This window comes from Dipodomys spectabilis, unplaced genomic scaffold (genome assembly GCF_019054845.1).
Source record: "Dipodomys spectabilis isolate Male_0828 unplaced genomic scaffold, ASM1905484v1 ptg000018l, whole genome shotgun sequence".
NCBI lineage: Eukaryota > Metazoa > Chordata > Mammalia > Rodentia > Heteromyidae > Dipodomys > Dipodomys spectabilis.
In genome coordinates, this window is record NW_024870695.1 from 14743577 (window position 1) to 14758881 (window position 15305).

At 48.3% G+C, this 15305-nt stretch overlaps 1 protein-coding gene across 4 annotated transcripts; it reads left to right on the forward strand.

Annotated features, from left to right (window-relative positions):
* Positions 1 to 1375: 1375 nt before the first annotated feature.
* Snx11 (sorting nexin 11) lies at positions 1376 to 12374 on the forward strand. 4 transcript variants are annotated; one of them, XM_042673551.1, is made up of 9 exons: positions 1376 to 1602; positions 4116 to 4172; positions 4728 to 4787; positions 5722 to 5776; positions 6732 to 6818; positions 7155 to 7255; positions 9821 to 9916; positions 10108 to 10320; positions 11612 to 12374. In XM_042673551.1, the coding sequence occupies exons 2-9, from the start codon at positions 4132 to 4134 to the stop codon at positions 11880 to 11882; spliced, it is 924 nt and encodes a 307-aa protein (XP_042529485.1). In that variant the 5' UTR covers positions 1376 to 1602; positions 4116 to 4131; the 3' UTR covers positions 11883 to 12374. The 4 variants fall into 4 exon arrangements, with proteins under 4 accessions (XP_042529485.1, XP_042529487.1, XP_042529483.1 ...); XM_042673553.1 differs by lacking the exon at positions 4116 to 4172 and having other exon boundaries at positions 1378 to 1602; XM_042673556.1 differs by lacking the exons at positions 1376 to 1602; positions 4116 to 4172 and adding an exon at positions 3714 to 3730.
* Positions 12375 to 15305: the final 2931 nt, after the last annotated feature.

Sequence of the window (15305 nt, forward strand, 5' to 3'; positions counted from 1 at the left end):
ACTAGTGCTCTGATAATTGAGCCGCACCTCCACTGGTTAAGTGGAGACTAATTGGCACCTGGATTTATTTGTGTGTGTGTGTGTTTGCATGCACACAAGTCTTGGCTGGTTCTGGGGCTTGAACTGGGAGCCTGAGCGCTGTCCCTGAGTTTTTGTGCTAGCATTCTAGTACTTGAGCGACAGCTCCACTTTTGGCTTTTTGGTAGTTAATTGGAAATAAGAGTCTACAGACTTCTTTTCTTTTTTTTTTTGTCGGACATGGGGCTTGAAGTCTGGGCTTGGATGCTGTCCCTGCTTTCTTCAGCTCAAGGCAAGCGCTCTACCGCTTGAGCTACACCACCACTTCCTCACAGACTTTCTTGCCTGGGCTGCCTTTGAACACGGATCCTTTGATCCCAGCCTTCTGATTAGCTAAGATTCATTTCACAATGAATAGTCTACAAAAACAGAAGCTTCTTCATGTCTTAATTATGATTATGATTATGATTGAACTCAGGCCTGGGCGCTGTCCCTGAGCTTCTTTTGCTCAAGGCTAGCACTCCACCACTTGAGCCATGGCGCCATTTCCGGCCTTTTCTGTGTATGTGATATTGAGAAATCGAACCCAGGGCTTCATGCATGTAGGCAAACACTCTTATCACTAAGCCACATTCCCAGTCCCCATGCGTTCACTTCTAAAAGTTTGTGGTAAAAGAGTCCGGAGACCTAGAAGTTTGGAAGACTCTGCTTCGAGTTATGCGCACTCATATTCCCCATACAGAGCATACAATTACCATTTGTTCATTGCACTGGTCTGACAGAGATGCAGGACAGAGATGCGCAGGGTCAATGGAAGGCCGATGGTAGTACTGAAGTCGCCTCTCTTATGGCTTGTAATGTGACCAGCTATTTTGCTAACGTTATCTTTAAACAGGTTTAAAAGGCGTTTCAGCATATGGGACGTTTTTCTTGGCTGTTGTAGGCGTTGCAAGCTGGTTTTCGCTCTGACCAACTGCGGCTCGCGGAATCTGGGCTGGCGTCTCCCTTGAACAGTTCTGTAGGGGAAGTGGAAGCTCCGGAGTTACTGCGGGGACCCTCAGGGGACTCCGTGGCTTCAGGAATGTGGGCGTTTTTTCCCCTGAACTTCCCCCTACTACCAAGTGCCCACGGCCGAACAGGAACAGCTGGGACGAGCTCAGTAAGGGGCGGCGGGGGCGGGGGGGAAGGAGGGGAATTGTTAATGAGGCTCCCTGAACGCTGATTGGTTGACTTTGGCGGCCGGTGGGCAGGACGTAGCCCTGGATTGGACAACAGACCCCATTCGTTGCTTCCCTCCTGTGCCCCGCCTCCAGCGCCCCCAGTGTGTGGCTGGTTGCTTAGGAATCCGGGAGGGGGCGGTGGCGGGAAATCCCCGCTCCAGGGGGCCCCCGCAGCCGCGCCTCCGGGAAACGCTCGCCACAGAACCCGTCCTGAGGGAGCTGGGCGTCCTGGGATTGGTGTGTCCGGAGCTGTCTCCCGTCGTGCACCGGGGCACTGGCGACTCACCCGGAAGGAGAAGCCGGGAGTAGGGCTCTGTGGTGGGGCGCTGGTAGAGTCGCTGTGGGATGCTGGTACTGCTCTGAGGTGAGGGTCCTGGGCGGGGCCCTGGGGGCTGGCGATCTTCTGAGGTAAAGGGGCGTGGCTAGGGCCTTGGGGGCTGGTGCTGCTCTGAGGTGGGGGGCCTGGGCAGGGTCCTGGGGGCCGGTGCTGCTCTGAGGTGGGGGGCCTGGGCAGGGTCCTGGGGGCCGGTGCTGCTCTCAGGTGGGGGGCCTGGGCGGGGTCCTGGGGGCCGGTGCTGCTCTCAGGTGGGGGGCCTGGGCGGGGTCCTGGGGGCTGGTGCTGCTCTGAGGTGGGGGGCCTGGGCAGGGTCCTGGGGGCCGGTGCTGCTCTGAGGTGGGGGGCCTGGGCAGGGTCCTGGGGGCCGGTGCTGCTCTCAGGTGTGTGTGGGGAGGTCTTCGGACCCAGGCGTCAGTGAGACATTTGGGTAGTGGTCTCGCTTGGCGCCCTGGGGAAGGAGACTGTCTTGCCACCCAGGATGAAGGCGAGGGCTTGCTGGGGATCGTTAAGGGATCCAAGCCTTTTTACTTAGAAAGGACAAGGTATCTTTCCTTACCATTTCCCCCGGCTGAACTGGGAAAGGAGTCTGTTTTGCTCCTAGGTGATAAAGAAAGGAGAGAGGGGAGTGCCCACAGTCAAAGTTTGCAGACTTTTACCCCAGATGCTTGGACTGGATTGATGGTGTTTTATGTGGATACAGAAGATTTGTGCTAGGTTAGGGTCGGAGGACACAATTGCAGCGGGACGCAGGCTCCGATGGACTTAATGATGGACTAGAGCTGCTTGCTGAGATCACACAGGGCTTGGTCAGAGGGCGCTTCCTCCGTCACCTTTGGTATTTAGGAAGGAGAGCTTTTTAAGTTTCCATCTAGTACTACTAAGTGCTCAAGAATGAGTAAGGAGGAGGAGGAGTCTTGCTGGTGCTAATAGCTTGGTTTGTTTTTTAGCTTGTCCCTTGAAGTAGTTAGATGGGAGAGAAAATGGTGAGGCTAGACCTTCAATTGCTACTTTGAATGAAGACTTTAGGAAGCATTATAAGCTTTTTTTTTTTTTTTTAATGAATCCACTTTGTAAACAGTAAACATTTTCAGCCAAAGCTATTGGTGCCAGTACATAAGTGATACTTCAGAAGTGATCAAAAGGGCTCTGACAGAGTGGCTCAAGTGGTAGAATATCTGCCTAGCAAGCTTGAGGCCCTGAGTTCAACACCCCAGGATGGCCCAGGAAGTTGCCTAATACAGCAGGAGTCACTGACTAGCCTTCCTCCTAAATCATAGAGCTTGAGTTAAAACTTTCTGCCTCTCCAAAGGTAGAGCAGAGCTTCTTATTCCTCTGAGGATTGTTAGTTATCTCTGGGAAGAAAGCTGGTGGAGAATAGTAGTTGCTAAAAATTATTTAACTCTAGGTTTATGCATTTGTTCCATTGTTTTAAGGGAAGTTAACACCAAAATTTTTGTTTGGCTAGCACTCTGCCACTTAAGCTGTGTGTCCAATCTCAGTGTCCTCTGACACTGAGGGAGGGGGGAGGGGAAATACTGGTGCTTGAACTGGGCCTATTTGCTGTCTTGGCCTTTTTGCTCAAGGCTGGCATTCTACCACTTGGGCCACTCTGCTTCTGACTTTTTTTTTGGATCTGGTCATGGGCCTGAACTCTGGGCCTGGGCGCTGTCCTTCAGCTCTTCAGCTCAAGGCTAGTGCTCTACCACTTCTGGCTTTTTTCTTATGTGGTGCTAAGGAATCGAACCCAGGGTCTCATGCATGCAAGGCAAGCGCTCTACCACTGAGCCACCTTCCCAGCCCCTGCTTCTGACTTTTTGGTGGTTAATTGGAGATAAGAGTCTCAGAGTTTCTAGTGTGGGCTGGATTCGAACCTTGATCCTGTGATCTCAGTCTCCTAAGTAGCTAGGAATAGGTAAGAGCCACTGATACCAGCCCTATCTAATTCTTTTTAAAAAAAATTATTGTAAAAGTGGTGTACAGATGAGTTATAGTTACATAAGTCAGGTAATGAGTACATTTCTTTCTTTTTTTTTTTGGTCGGTCATGGGACTTGAACTCTGGGCCTGGGCGCTGTCCCTCAGCTCTTCAGCTCAAGGCGAGTGCTCTACCATTTAAGCCACAGTGCCACTTCTGGTCTCCTGGTAGTTTATTGGAGGTAATAGTTTCATGGACTTCCCCGGTCTGGCTTAGAACCGAGATCCTCAGATCTCAGCCTCTTGAGTAGCTAGGATTACAGGTGTGAGCCACCAGCACCCAGCAAGTACATTTCTTTTTGAACAGTGTTACCCCCTCCTTCATTTTCTCCCCTTCCCCCTCCCCCTCCGAACCTCCTTCCCCCATCTAATTCTTCTTGAGACCAAAGGTATGATGACCATTTAGTTCCTAAGTTATGGTCCTGGGTTTGGAAAAGCCGTTTCAAGGCACAAGAGATGCGTGAGTGCTAGTGAACATGTGGATGGATACCTGTGGTTTCTTTGTCATCATCTTTTCTTTTACATTTGTGAAAAGACAATTAAGAATATTTAATTCTCTGCTCCTAGTTTGGCAATTTACCAAATGCCTGGAAAGAAAAGAGAAAACAAAATTATTTGGAGGAGGTTAGTTATTCACAGCAATTCTGCTGGATCTTCTTGGTTTCTGCCATTTGACTGCTTACATCTGGACTGTTCTCCATGGGCTGTTGGAGAATTGGAATTTCCTACCTTTCAGTTCAGGACCCCTTGGAGGTAGCAGTTGCATCAGATGAAAAATCAGTTTGTCAGCAAGAATACTGTTTAATGTCGTATTGAAATCACAACACCTTGGGTTGGCTCCACAGTGTAGCCCAATTTTGTCATCTAGCATGTAGCTTTGTCTCTGCATGCAGGGTCTGTCTGTAGAGAGACCTTCTGGTATATTGGAAAGAATTGCAAAAGCTGTTTGCTCTGCTAATTTCGTGCTGTAAATGAGTTCCCTTATTTTGAAACGTTAGCCTTGTGTTAGCAAAACATAAAATAGAAGGGAACTCATTACACTTCTTAATGGTAAGGCAGAACTAATAAGAGAATGTGTTTAAAATTAATTGTAGGACTGTAAAAGTGAGTGGGTGTGTGAGTGGGCATGGGGGCCAGGGGAGGAGAGGGGGCATTTAGAGATAGTCTTTGTTTTCCCAGGAGCCAGCCTGGATCATTTGTTGGCAGTACATATTGGCTGAAGTCAGTTTTCATTTCAAGGTAAATTGGAAAGGGAAATTAAACCTTATTGTTCCGCTCTTAAGAGAGAAGAAGGGGGTGGAAGTGGCAGCCAGGGTGGATGCTGTTGGAGTAGCTCTAGGAGTAACAAGATTAGTGCTGTATTTTAACAGAAGGTGACATCATGGGCCTCTTTGGGCTTGAGTAACCCTGTGCTGCAGCCTTCATGGTCCCCTTGTTGGAATGGGTGATGTCGCTACACTTGTAAACTACCACATTGGGGGAAATCAGGGACTTAGACTTTAATGAATCTTTACAAAGGAGCAGAATGCATCCTGAGTCGACCTATGCAGCTGTGGGGTGCTTGGGCAGACATACAAACCGTGTGGCTGTCGAGAGAGGAAATGATTAGAACTATTGGCTCTGGTTCTAGAAAGCTGATTTGATGAAGGAGGTAGCGACTGGGCAGCTCACCCAGATGCTCCCCTGAGTGCTCTAGCTTCCCGATTCACCTGTGGGAAGGTGACTTGTTAGCAAGGGAGATTCAGGAGCTGTTGATATTTTAAGAACGTGGCTGTCTCTAAATTGCCAGGAGGGGGCACTGTTAGGCTCCCTTTCAAAGCTGTGATCTGAGTGCCCATCAGACTCACAATCCTTAAAGCAAAAGATTTACAACTCAGCCTGCCCTTTTGGCAGCTTGAAACACAACTTCCCACATACTTGGACATGCTTTGGGTAGGGATGCCTTCTGGAGAGTCTTGGCAGGCAATTTCCCTAGGACTTTTAGCATGACATGGATCTAATGTCAGCATTTTCTTTTTCTTTTTGCTTCCTCAAGTTTTACACAGAACAACACCCCCCCCCCCCAAAAAAAAATGACCTGAGGAAATTTAGGGAACTTCTATTAAAAAATTTCAGGGTTTTTCCCTAAGAAAATGTAATTGTGATTGTTCCTCTGATCTGTCTCTCTCAACAGATGTTTTCTTCCAGTGGGCTTTTGGAGTAGGATGTCGGAGAACCAAGAGCAGGAGGTAAGAATGTTTTTCAGGAACAGGTGGGTAAACATTGGAGAGACTGAAAGGGGGACACATAGATACATACGAATCATTGCTCATTGGTGTTCTTCCCATAGTAGTATGTTTGTGATTTTGCTGAGCTCAAAGATAAAGCCAAGAGAAGAAAGTAGTAGCTGCTTTGCTGTGAAACAAGGTTCCACTGCTTTTTTGGTGCTGGTCCTGGGGCTTGAACTCAGGGCCTGGCCACTGCTTCTGAGCCTCTTTGTGCTCAAGGCTAGTGCTCTACCACTTGAGCTACAGTTCCATTTCTGACTTTTTGGTGGTTTATTGGAGATAAGTATCAGGGACTTTTCTGCTAGGGCTGGCTTCAAACCCTGATCCTCAGATCTCAGCCTTCTTGGTAGCTGGGATTATAGGCGTGAGCCACCACCACCCAGCTTCAAGGTTCAACTTTTCCCTTGGCTGGAATGTGCTAGATTGTAAACTACTTAAGGGCCAGGATTGTTGTCTCCTGTTGATGTTTTATCCCCAACGCCTAAAACAGTATAGGACACATAGTAAATGCTCAATGAATAATATTTGTTAGTGCTAGTGGCTCATGCCTGTAATCCTAGCCACTAAGGAGGCTGAGCTCTAAGGATCAAGGTTAGAAGACAAGCCCACAAGCAGGAAAGTCCATGAGACAATTATTTCCAATAAACTACTCAGAAAAAGCAGGAAGTAGCACGTGGCTCAGGTGATAAGAGTGTTAGCCTTGAGCACAAGAAGCTCAAGGACAGTGTCTAGGCACTGAGTTCAAGCCCCAGGGCCTGAGATTTTTTTTTTTTTTCTGAATTGAATGGAGAAATGAATTAAAGTTTCCACTGAGTGGAAGATTCTGGCAGCCTGTGTGATTAGCTGTCTTACTGCGTGGATGAGTTGAAGCTGAGAAGTGCCCCCCCCCCACTTTTTTTTTTTTTTCCACCTGCAGGAAGTGATCACTGTTCGTGTTCAAGATCCCCGCATACAGAATGAGGGCTCCTGGAATTCTTATGTGGATTACAAGATATTCCTCCATGTGAGTTTGTTAAGCGTCTGTATTGGGGTCAGTATTCTCTAGGGCTAAGCTGAGGGCTTGTGTTGTGGTGGAACTGGCTTACAGGTGTTTCCAGCAGCTGGGCACAGCACACTTATAAGCCAAGGAGGGATGGGAGAAAAGCTCTTGAGGCATGCATGCCTGTGAGTTGCTTCCAGCCTTTTCAGGCTTTTAGTGGTTTGTCATTTTTCTCCAGTTGGGGCCTGATTGGGACGGTGGCTTGAGAGCTTGGCCCCCCTGTGAGAATGATGGCAGGGAGCTTGTGTGGAAGAACTTGGTCTTTCCATGTAACCCTTTCTTTTGTACTTCCTCCTGTAGACAAACAGCAAGGCATTTACTGCCAAGACTTCCTGTGTGCGGCGTCGATATCGAGAGTTTGTGTGGCTGAGGAAGCAGCTTCAGAGAAACGCTGGTTTGGTGTGAGTTTGCTCTTTCTCTCTGCTGGGGTGGTAGCCTGTTCTTTAGGTGCTTACTTGGAAACTTCAATTGACTGAAGAACTTGTACTAAGAAAACTACAGAATGCTTTCTTTTCTTTATTCTTTTTTTTTGGTCCGTCTTGGGACTTCTGGGTCTGGCTGCTGTCCCTGAGCTCTTCAGTTCAAGGCAAGTGCTCTACCACTTGAGCCACAGTGCCACTTCCAGCGTTTTCTGTTTATGTGGTACTGAGGAATGGAACCCAGGGCTTCATGCATGCTAGGCAAGCACTGTACCACTAAGCCACATTCTCAGCCCTAATTTAGTTATTTTTGCCTAGAGTTTGAACTCAGAGCTTCATGCTTGCTAGGCAAGTATATTACTGCTGAGCCATGTCTCTTTTGGCCCTGGTTATTATTGAGATAGGGCCTTCCTTTTTTGCCTCTATCTTGATCTTCCTATCTTATTTTTTGTGCCCTACCTGGGGTGATAGGCATGGAGGAGGTGTGGGTCACCACATCCAGCTTCTTGTTGAGATGGACTCTTGGGGACTTTTAGGATTGGACTGGCCTAGAATCTCAATCTTCCCAATCTCAGTCTCCCACATGGACATCTAGAATGACAGGCATGCTATCATACCCCATTGTGGGTTTGAGAAGAAGGTCTCATGAGCTTTCCTGCCTTGCTGGCTTCAAACTGTGATCCTCTTGTTCTTAGTCTCCCAAACAGCTAGGATTGCAGGTGTGAACCATTAGGGCCTGGGTCTTTTTTTTTTTTCTTTTTGTATTAGAGCTCTTTTTCCTGAGCTTTAGGAAAGGCAAAATTTTCCTGTCGGGGGTAGGGTGGGGTGGGGGAGAGGTTGCACACTTGTTATTGGGCTTAACTCATGACCTGGGTGCTGTTTCTGAACTCTTGAGCAAGGCTAGCTCTCTACTACTTGAACCACAGCTCCACTTCTAGCTTTTTGGTGGGTAATTGGAGATAGGAGTCTTTATGAACTTTCATGCCTGAGCTGGCTTTGAACCATGATCTCAGATTACAGCCTCCTGAGTAAGTAGGATTATAGACATGAGCCACTTGTACCCAACTACTCTGGTTATTTTCTTTATTTAATGTGATGTTTCTTTTTTAAAAAAAAAAAAATTATTATTACTAGCCGGGCGCTGGTGGCTCACGCCTGTAATCCTAGCTACTCAGGAGGCTGAGATCTGAGGATCACGGTTCAAAGCCATCCTTAAACAGCTAGAAAACCGGAAGTGGCGCTGTGGCTCAAGCAGTAGAGTGCTCGCCTTGAGCTGAAGAGCGCAGGGACAGCGCCCAAGCCCAGAGATCAAGTCCCACGACCGACCAAAAAAAAAAATTATTATTACTATTATTAAGTTGTTGTGCAAAGTTTCTAGTTATTTTTTTATTTTTATTTTTTTTTTGCTGGTCATGGGGCCTGAACTCTGGTCCTGGACGTTGTCCCTCAGCTCTTCAGCTCAAGGCGAGCACTCTGCCACTTGAGCCACAGCGCCACTTCCAGCTTTTTCTGCTTATGTGGTACTGAGGAATCAAACCCAGGGCCTCATGCATGCTAGACAAGCACTCTACCACTGAGCCACCTTCCCAGCCCCGCTTCTGTTTTTTTGTTTTTTTTTTTTTTTTTGGGGGGGGGGGGTCTGGTCATGGGGCCTGAACTCTGGGCCTGGGCACTGTGCCTCTGCTCTTCAGCTCAAGGCTAGCGCTCTACCACTTGAGCCACAGCGCCACTTCCGACTTTTTTCTTTTTGCTTATGTGGTGCTGAGGAATCGAACCCAGGGCCTCTGGCATGCAAGGCAAGCGCTCTACCACTGAGCCACCTTCCCAGCCCCCGCTTCTGGTTATTTTTGAGATAGAATCTTGCTTATTAATTGGATGGGCCTGGATTATGATCCTCCTGTTTATGCTTCTCACTGTAGTTGGGATGACAAGTGCATATACACTATCAACATTCAACTTTTTCTTTTGAGATGGGGTCTGCAAACTTTTTTTTGCCAGTCCTGGGGCTTGAACTCAGGGCCTGGACACTGTCCCTGAGCTTCTTTTGCTCAAGGCTAGCACTCTACCACTTGAGCCACAGTGCCAATTCTGGCTTTTTCTGTTTATGTGATACTGAGGAATCGAACCCGGGGCTTCATGCATTCTAGGCAAGCACTCTACCACCAAGCCACATTCCCAGCCAATCTGCAAACTTTTTTGTACACACTGGTCTGGGACCGAGATCCTCCTGATCTCAGCCTCCAATGTTGCTGGAATGTCAGGTATATGACACTGCACCCAGCACTTCTCTGAGCCCTAACATGGGACACAAAGGTTTTTCTCATGGGTTTTTTTTTTTTTTTTTTTTTTTTTGAGGAGTAAATGAAATAATGTGTGTTATACATTTAGCACAGTGCCTGACGTATGACATGCAGTCAGTCAGGGTTAGCTGTCTCTCCCCTTATTAAAATCTAATTGTATTGATTTGGAGTCCTCATGGGATTGCCTCGACCAAGGACTGGAGAGATGTTCCATTTATCTTGACTGTGACATTTTATGATTCCAAAGGCCTGTACCTGACCTTCCTGGGAAGTCCACCTTCTTTGGCAGCTCGGATGAGTTCATTGAGAAGCGACGACAAGGTCTGCAGCACTTCTTGGAGAAGTGAGTGGACCTATCAGGCTCGCCTTGGCTTTCAGAGAGGGGGCGGGCAGAGGAATGTTCTGGGAACATTTGAAATCAGGCACCTTTCTGAGATCCTCAGTGCTTCCAGAAGCCAGAAGCCCCTCCTGGGTTGAGAAGGAGAGCAGCTTCTAGGGGTAACCTTCTGTGTTGTGCTCTCTGTGACACCCTAGGGTCCTGCAGAGTGTAGTACTTCTGTCGGACAGCCGGTTGCACCTCTTCCTGCAAAGCCAGCTCTCCGTGCCTGAGATAGAAGCCTGTGTTCAGGGCCGAAGCTCCATGAACGTGTCTGATGCTATTCTTCGCTATGCTATGTCCAACTGTGGCTGGGCCCAGGAAGAGAGGCAGAGTGCCTCTCACCTGGCCGAAGGAGACCAGCCTAACAAGTAATTGAATCATCTCTCTGAGGTAGCTGGGATGGGCTTACTATAACCTAGGCCAGTAAGGTATCCATCCATTGGTTAGGGTAGCGTCACAGCATTGGTGACCTTACAGGAGGCCTTATTCTCTGAGTACATGCTTCTTGCTTCCTGAATGAGACTCAGGAAGATGGAGTAGGCTTTCTTATTTGTCCATTTGTCCTGTTTGCCCCTCTTCCCCCCGGGTTGTGGGGCTTGAACTATGGGCCTGGGTGCTGTCCCTGAGCTCTTCAGCCCAAGGCAAGCACTCTTCCACTTGAGCCACAGTGCCACTTCCGGTTTTCTGGTGGTTAATTGGAGATAAGAGTCTCATGGACTTTCCTGCCTGGGCTAGCTTTGAACCAGGATCCTCAGATCTCAGCCTTCTGAGTAGCTAGGATTACAGGTGTGAGCCAGTGATGCCAAGCTGTTCTTTACCCAACAATTTTTTTAAAAAGTGTTCTATCACTTGAGACATTCCCTCAGTCCTTTTGCTTTTTAGTCTGTTCTGTTTTTCAGATAACTTTGTGATAACTTTGCCCAGGCTGGCCTCAAAATGAAATCCTTCTGAGTAGCACCTCCTGAGTGACTGGGATCACAGACATGAACTGTGCCTGCCCCCACTCCTTTTAAAATCAGCCTTGTTGACTATAATATTAACATAATATTCATGTACCATAAAATTTCCTTCTTCAGAGTGGGGTGTAGTAGTAGTATGAGCTTGTAATCACAGCACTCAGGAACTTGAGCTACAAAACCTAACAAATCAAAACAAATAAGCAAACAAAAAAAACTTATTTTTTTAGTATTCAGTAGTTTTTAGTAAATTTATTGGGTTGTACACCTGAATTATCCCTGTCAATCTTAGACCATTTTCTTTTTCTTGACGTGTTAGGGATTGAACCTAGAGTGTCTCCTGCACTACCCAAGTGTTCTACTGAACCACATTTTCAGTCCTGAGACCATTCCCCACTGGCAGTCACAGTCTGCTTCCTGTGTCTGTGGATTTGCCTGTTCTAGACATTTTACACATGGAGTCCTGTGCTGTGTAGCTTTGTGTAATTGGCCTTTTTTCTTTTTTCTTTTGCTTAGTTAATGGTTTTCAAAGTCGAGCTCTGCGGTAGCATGTGTCAGAACTTCATTGGATTTATGGCTGGATAACATTCTATTAGGTGGCCTCAGCATCTAGTAGAGTGCATGCACATTGTGTCTGTCTATTCAATTTTGCTTGTTTTGTCGGCTCATGCTTTTCTTTTTTCTTTCCCCTCTCTTTTTCCAGTTGCTGCTTTCTTCCAAGATCAGGGAGGAGGAGCTCGCCCTCACCACCTCCCAGTGAAAAGAAGGACTATTTAGAAGTGTGGGCGCCTATGGTTGAGTCTGAGGTTCCATCTTTGGAAAGTCCCACACTGCCACCCCTCTCCTCACCGTCATGCTGTGATTTCACAAGATCCGACAAGGGACCCTCCACTCCCCAACCTTCGAAGACCACGGTGGGGGACCATGCTGTGCTTTTGGACCCTGATGCACTAGACACAGTTTGGGAAAAGTGAGCTCTGCCCCAAGTTCTGGGTTCTACTTTGAGGTGGCCAGGTGAAGATGCAGGCCAGGCGGGACTGGGCACAGGGCAGGTAGAGGGGAAGTTGGTCTGCTTAGCTTCTTGCAGTCACCTCTTGCTGAGATCAGGTACACAGAGGTAGGCTGTGATTGCTGCTCATGCCTCCTCTATAGGAATAGATGCTGAGCAGGCATTTGTAAGAGACAAGGAGGGCCCACATGCTACTGATTCTGAATCTGACTCTTTATTTTCCCTCTCCTGGGAGCTGAATTTCTTCAGGTGTGTTTATAAGCTCAGGAGCACTACCAACTCAGGTAACTGATTTTGGGGACCTGTATGTGGCACATTCTCAGCTGCCATACTGAATATTGTCCCCACAGTATGCTTGTGTAGCTGTACTCACGTTGTGGCTAGCTTCAGGGTTGTTGTTTTTTTTTGCCAGTCCTGGGGCTTGAACTCTGGGCTTGGACACTGTCCCTGAGCCTCTCTGTGCTCAAAGCTAGAACTCAACCACTTGAGCCACAGTGCTATTTCTGGCTTTTTCTGTGTATGTGGTACTGAGGAGTCAAACTGAGGGCTTCATGCATGCAAGGTAAGCACTCTACCAGTAAGCCACCTTCCCAGCCCTACCTTCAGTTTTTACTGTAGCCCCTGAAGCACTTTATTTCTGAGAGGCTGGCCTCTTGCCTGCCTTCTTTTTTTTTTTGGGCCGGTCGTGGGGCCTGAACTCTAGGCCTGGGCACTGTCCCTCAGCTCTTCAGCTCAAGGCTAGCACTCTACCACTTGAGCCACAGCGCCACTTCCGGCTTTTTTCTTTTTGCTTATGTGGGGCTGAGGAATCGAACCCAGGGCCTCATGCATGCAAGGCAAGCGCTCTACCACTGAGCCACCATCCCAGCCCCTTGCCTGCCTTGTGTGGACAAGGCAGTGAATATTGTCCTACCACCCCCCTTGCTTTTTCTCCACTAATAACACTGAACAGAACTGGCACTGTGACTCCTCTTGCAGGGCTTCCTCACATATCCTAAGATCTGCTGGGCTGAGGCACCTGAGAGCTGGAGGCAGCTCCTGGCTCTTGAGAGAAGTAACTGGCCACGGACAGAGGGACAGGACCAGTGCTAGGGGCTTTGTTTTGGAAAAGGCCATGTTGGGTTGTTCCTGCTTCTTCTGTCTGTGGTCATCTGTTCTGCGGAGTTCAAGTGGGTTCCTTTTTTTGTGTGTGTGACAGTTCTGGGACTTTAACTCAGGTCCTGGGTGCTGTCCCTGAGCTGCTTTTGCTCAAAGCTAGCACTCTACTACTTGAGCCACAGTCCCACTTCCGGCTTTTTTAGTAGTTTATTTTATTGCTGCCCTGGCTGGCTTCAAAGCGTGATCCTCAGATCTCAGCTCCCTGAGTAGCTAAGATTGCAGGCACGTGCCACCTGTGTGGCTCCTTTTTCTTTTGAATCCATTTCTTTTCCTTTTAGTAACAGCTCCCCCTCCTCTCCTCCCTGCCCCTCCCCCCCCCCCCCCCCCCCAGCCCCAGGGCTTTAGCTGCCACAGTGCCTCTGAGCTGGGTTGCAAGGAAGCCTGTATGTTCAGTCTGGCGGGGCACAATGCTTTGTTTCTGCCTGGAAAAGTGGGCTCTGGGGATGGTGATGAGGAACAACATGCCTGCCTTGACAATGAGGCCTTCTGCTCTCCTGCTGCCATCATTTCTCTTCACTGAGAGTTGAGACTGTAGGGTAGGAGTAGGAGTGACAGCCGTGGGCTCTGTACCGCTCTGTGTGTGGCTCTCCCCTCTCGGGCCATCCACCCTGCCTCTGGGCTCTTTTACTACCGGCCTATGTTGTGGGACTGTCATGGCATTTAGTTCAGAGTTGAGGGGCTTTGGCCTGAAATAAAATGCAAGTATTTAAGACTGTTGTTGCAATTTGTGACTAACAAGCTGTAGCAGCGAAGGAGGGAGTGGGGGCTGGCTGTAGTTACTTTCATAAATCATGAATTTATCAGCGTGGAAATAACGGTTTAGAACTGTGCACTATAGCTCTCTTGCATAGTGCGTGTGGCTCCAGTTCACCACTGGATGAAGGGTTCTCTCCGAAAGACCCCGATCCAGCTCTTCTCACAGTTCTGGGCATGAACCTTGTTAGGTATAATTTACCTGATGCTGCTTCCGCCCTCACAGCTTGTCTGAGGGGCCAGGTGCTGAAAGAGAAATAAAGTTTGTCAACAGGCAGATGCAAAGCTCTGGCTGGTATTCATTCCTCTTTCCTGCCCGCCTCCCCTGGGCCTCTCCTTTATATGATGCAGAGAGCCAGGCGAGGATGGAAAACCCACAGAGGCAAATCCAAAATGTCAAAAGAAGTTCATTTAAAAGGGGGGGAAAAAAACCCTCCATACACAACCCTCACAAAAACCCGACAGATGCTAGGCTAATGGCATCCGCTCTACCGATTGGTGGGGATGGCTCATGAATATTTATGAGTCCAGTGCTCCAAATGGTGCAGCTGTGAACCCAGCTGTGCCTGAAGCTCTCTGATCTTGAAACTTCCAGACAGGAGCCGGAGGTGGTCTGTGTCAATTCCCTACTCAGCCAAAAAACAGCAAGCTGGGTCGGCCTTCTTCTGTCTGCCCCTTCCTTGTCCTCCTGGACTTGGTGCTCAGCAGCTAGTTCTGCCAGCAGGCTGGGTGCTGGGACAGCAGGCACTGTTCAAAGACATGGATGAGATTTTTCTGACTCCCAGCTTTTTTAATGACCCATTAGCAGCAGTGCATACAACAGCACCTCAGTTAATCTGAGGCCCGGCACCATTCCCTCTCGGTCTTATGCTGAGTTGAATTTTGGCTGTGGAAGAGTAGGAGAACTTTTCTAATAACATGGGCCTGCCTGTGTGCTCCCTGCCCCCCCACCTCACACTAGGCCTCCCTGCTCTACTGGTACTCTATCACTTGAACCACACTTCCAACCCTGCTTTTTTTCTTTTTGTCCTGGAGCTTGAACTCTTATCCCTGGGCACTGTCCCTGAGCTTATTTGCTCAAGGCTAGCACTCTACCACTTTGAGCCAGAGCTTTCCTTCCAGTTTCAGGTAGTTAATTAGAGATAAGAGTCTCATAGACTTTCCTGCCCCAATTGGCTTTGAACGGTGATCCTCAGATATCAGCCTCTTGAGTAGCTAGAGTTACAGGCATGAGCCAACAATGCCCAGCTTTTTAACAGGGAAAAAAAATCCACCTTATTTCCATCTCCTGGAATTCATTTTGAAAGGTATTATTTTAAATGTTCAGAGGCACAGAGGCATTGCGCCTTTGGGGCCCTCCCCTGAGAATATCCTTTTAGTCTCACTGTATGGCAATACCTAGAGCAGCCCTGCTTTTTGCTGATTATTTTGGAGCTGGATGGCTCCAGGATGTCTTTGAATTGTGGTCCTTTGGATC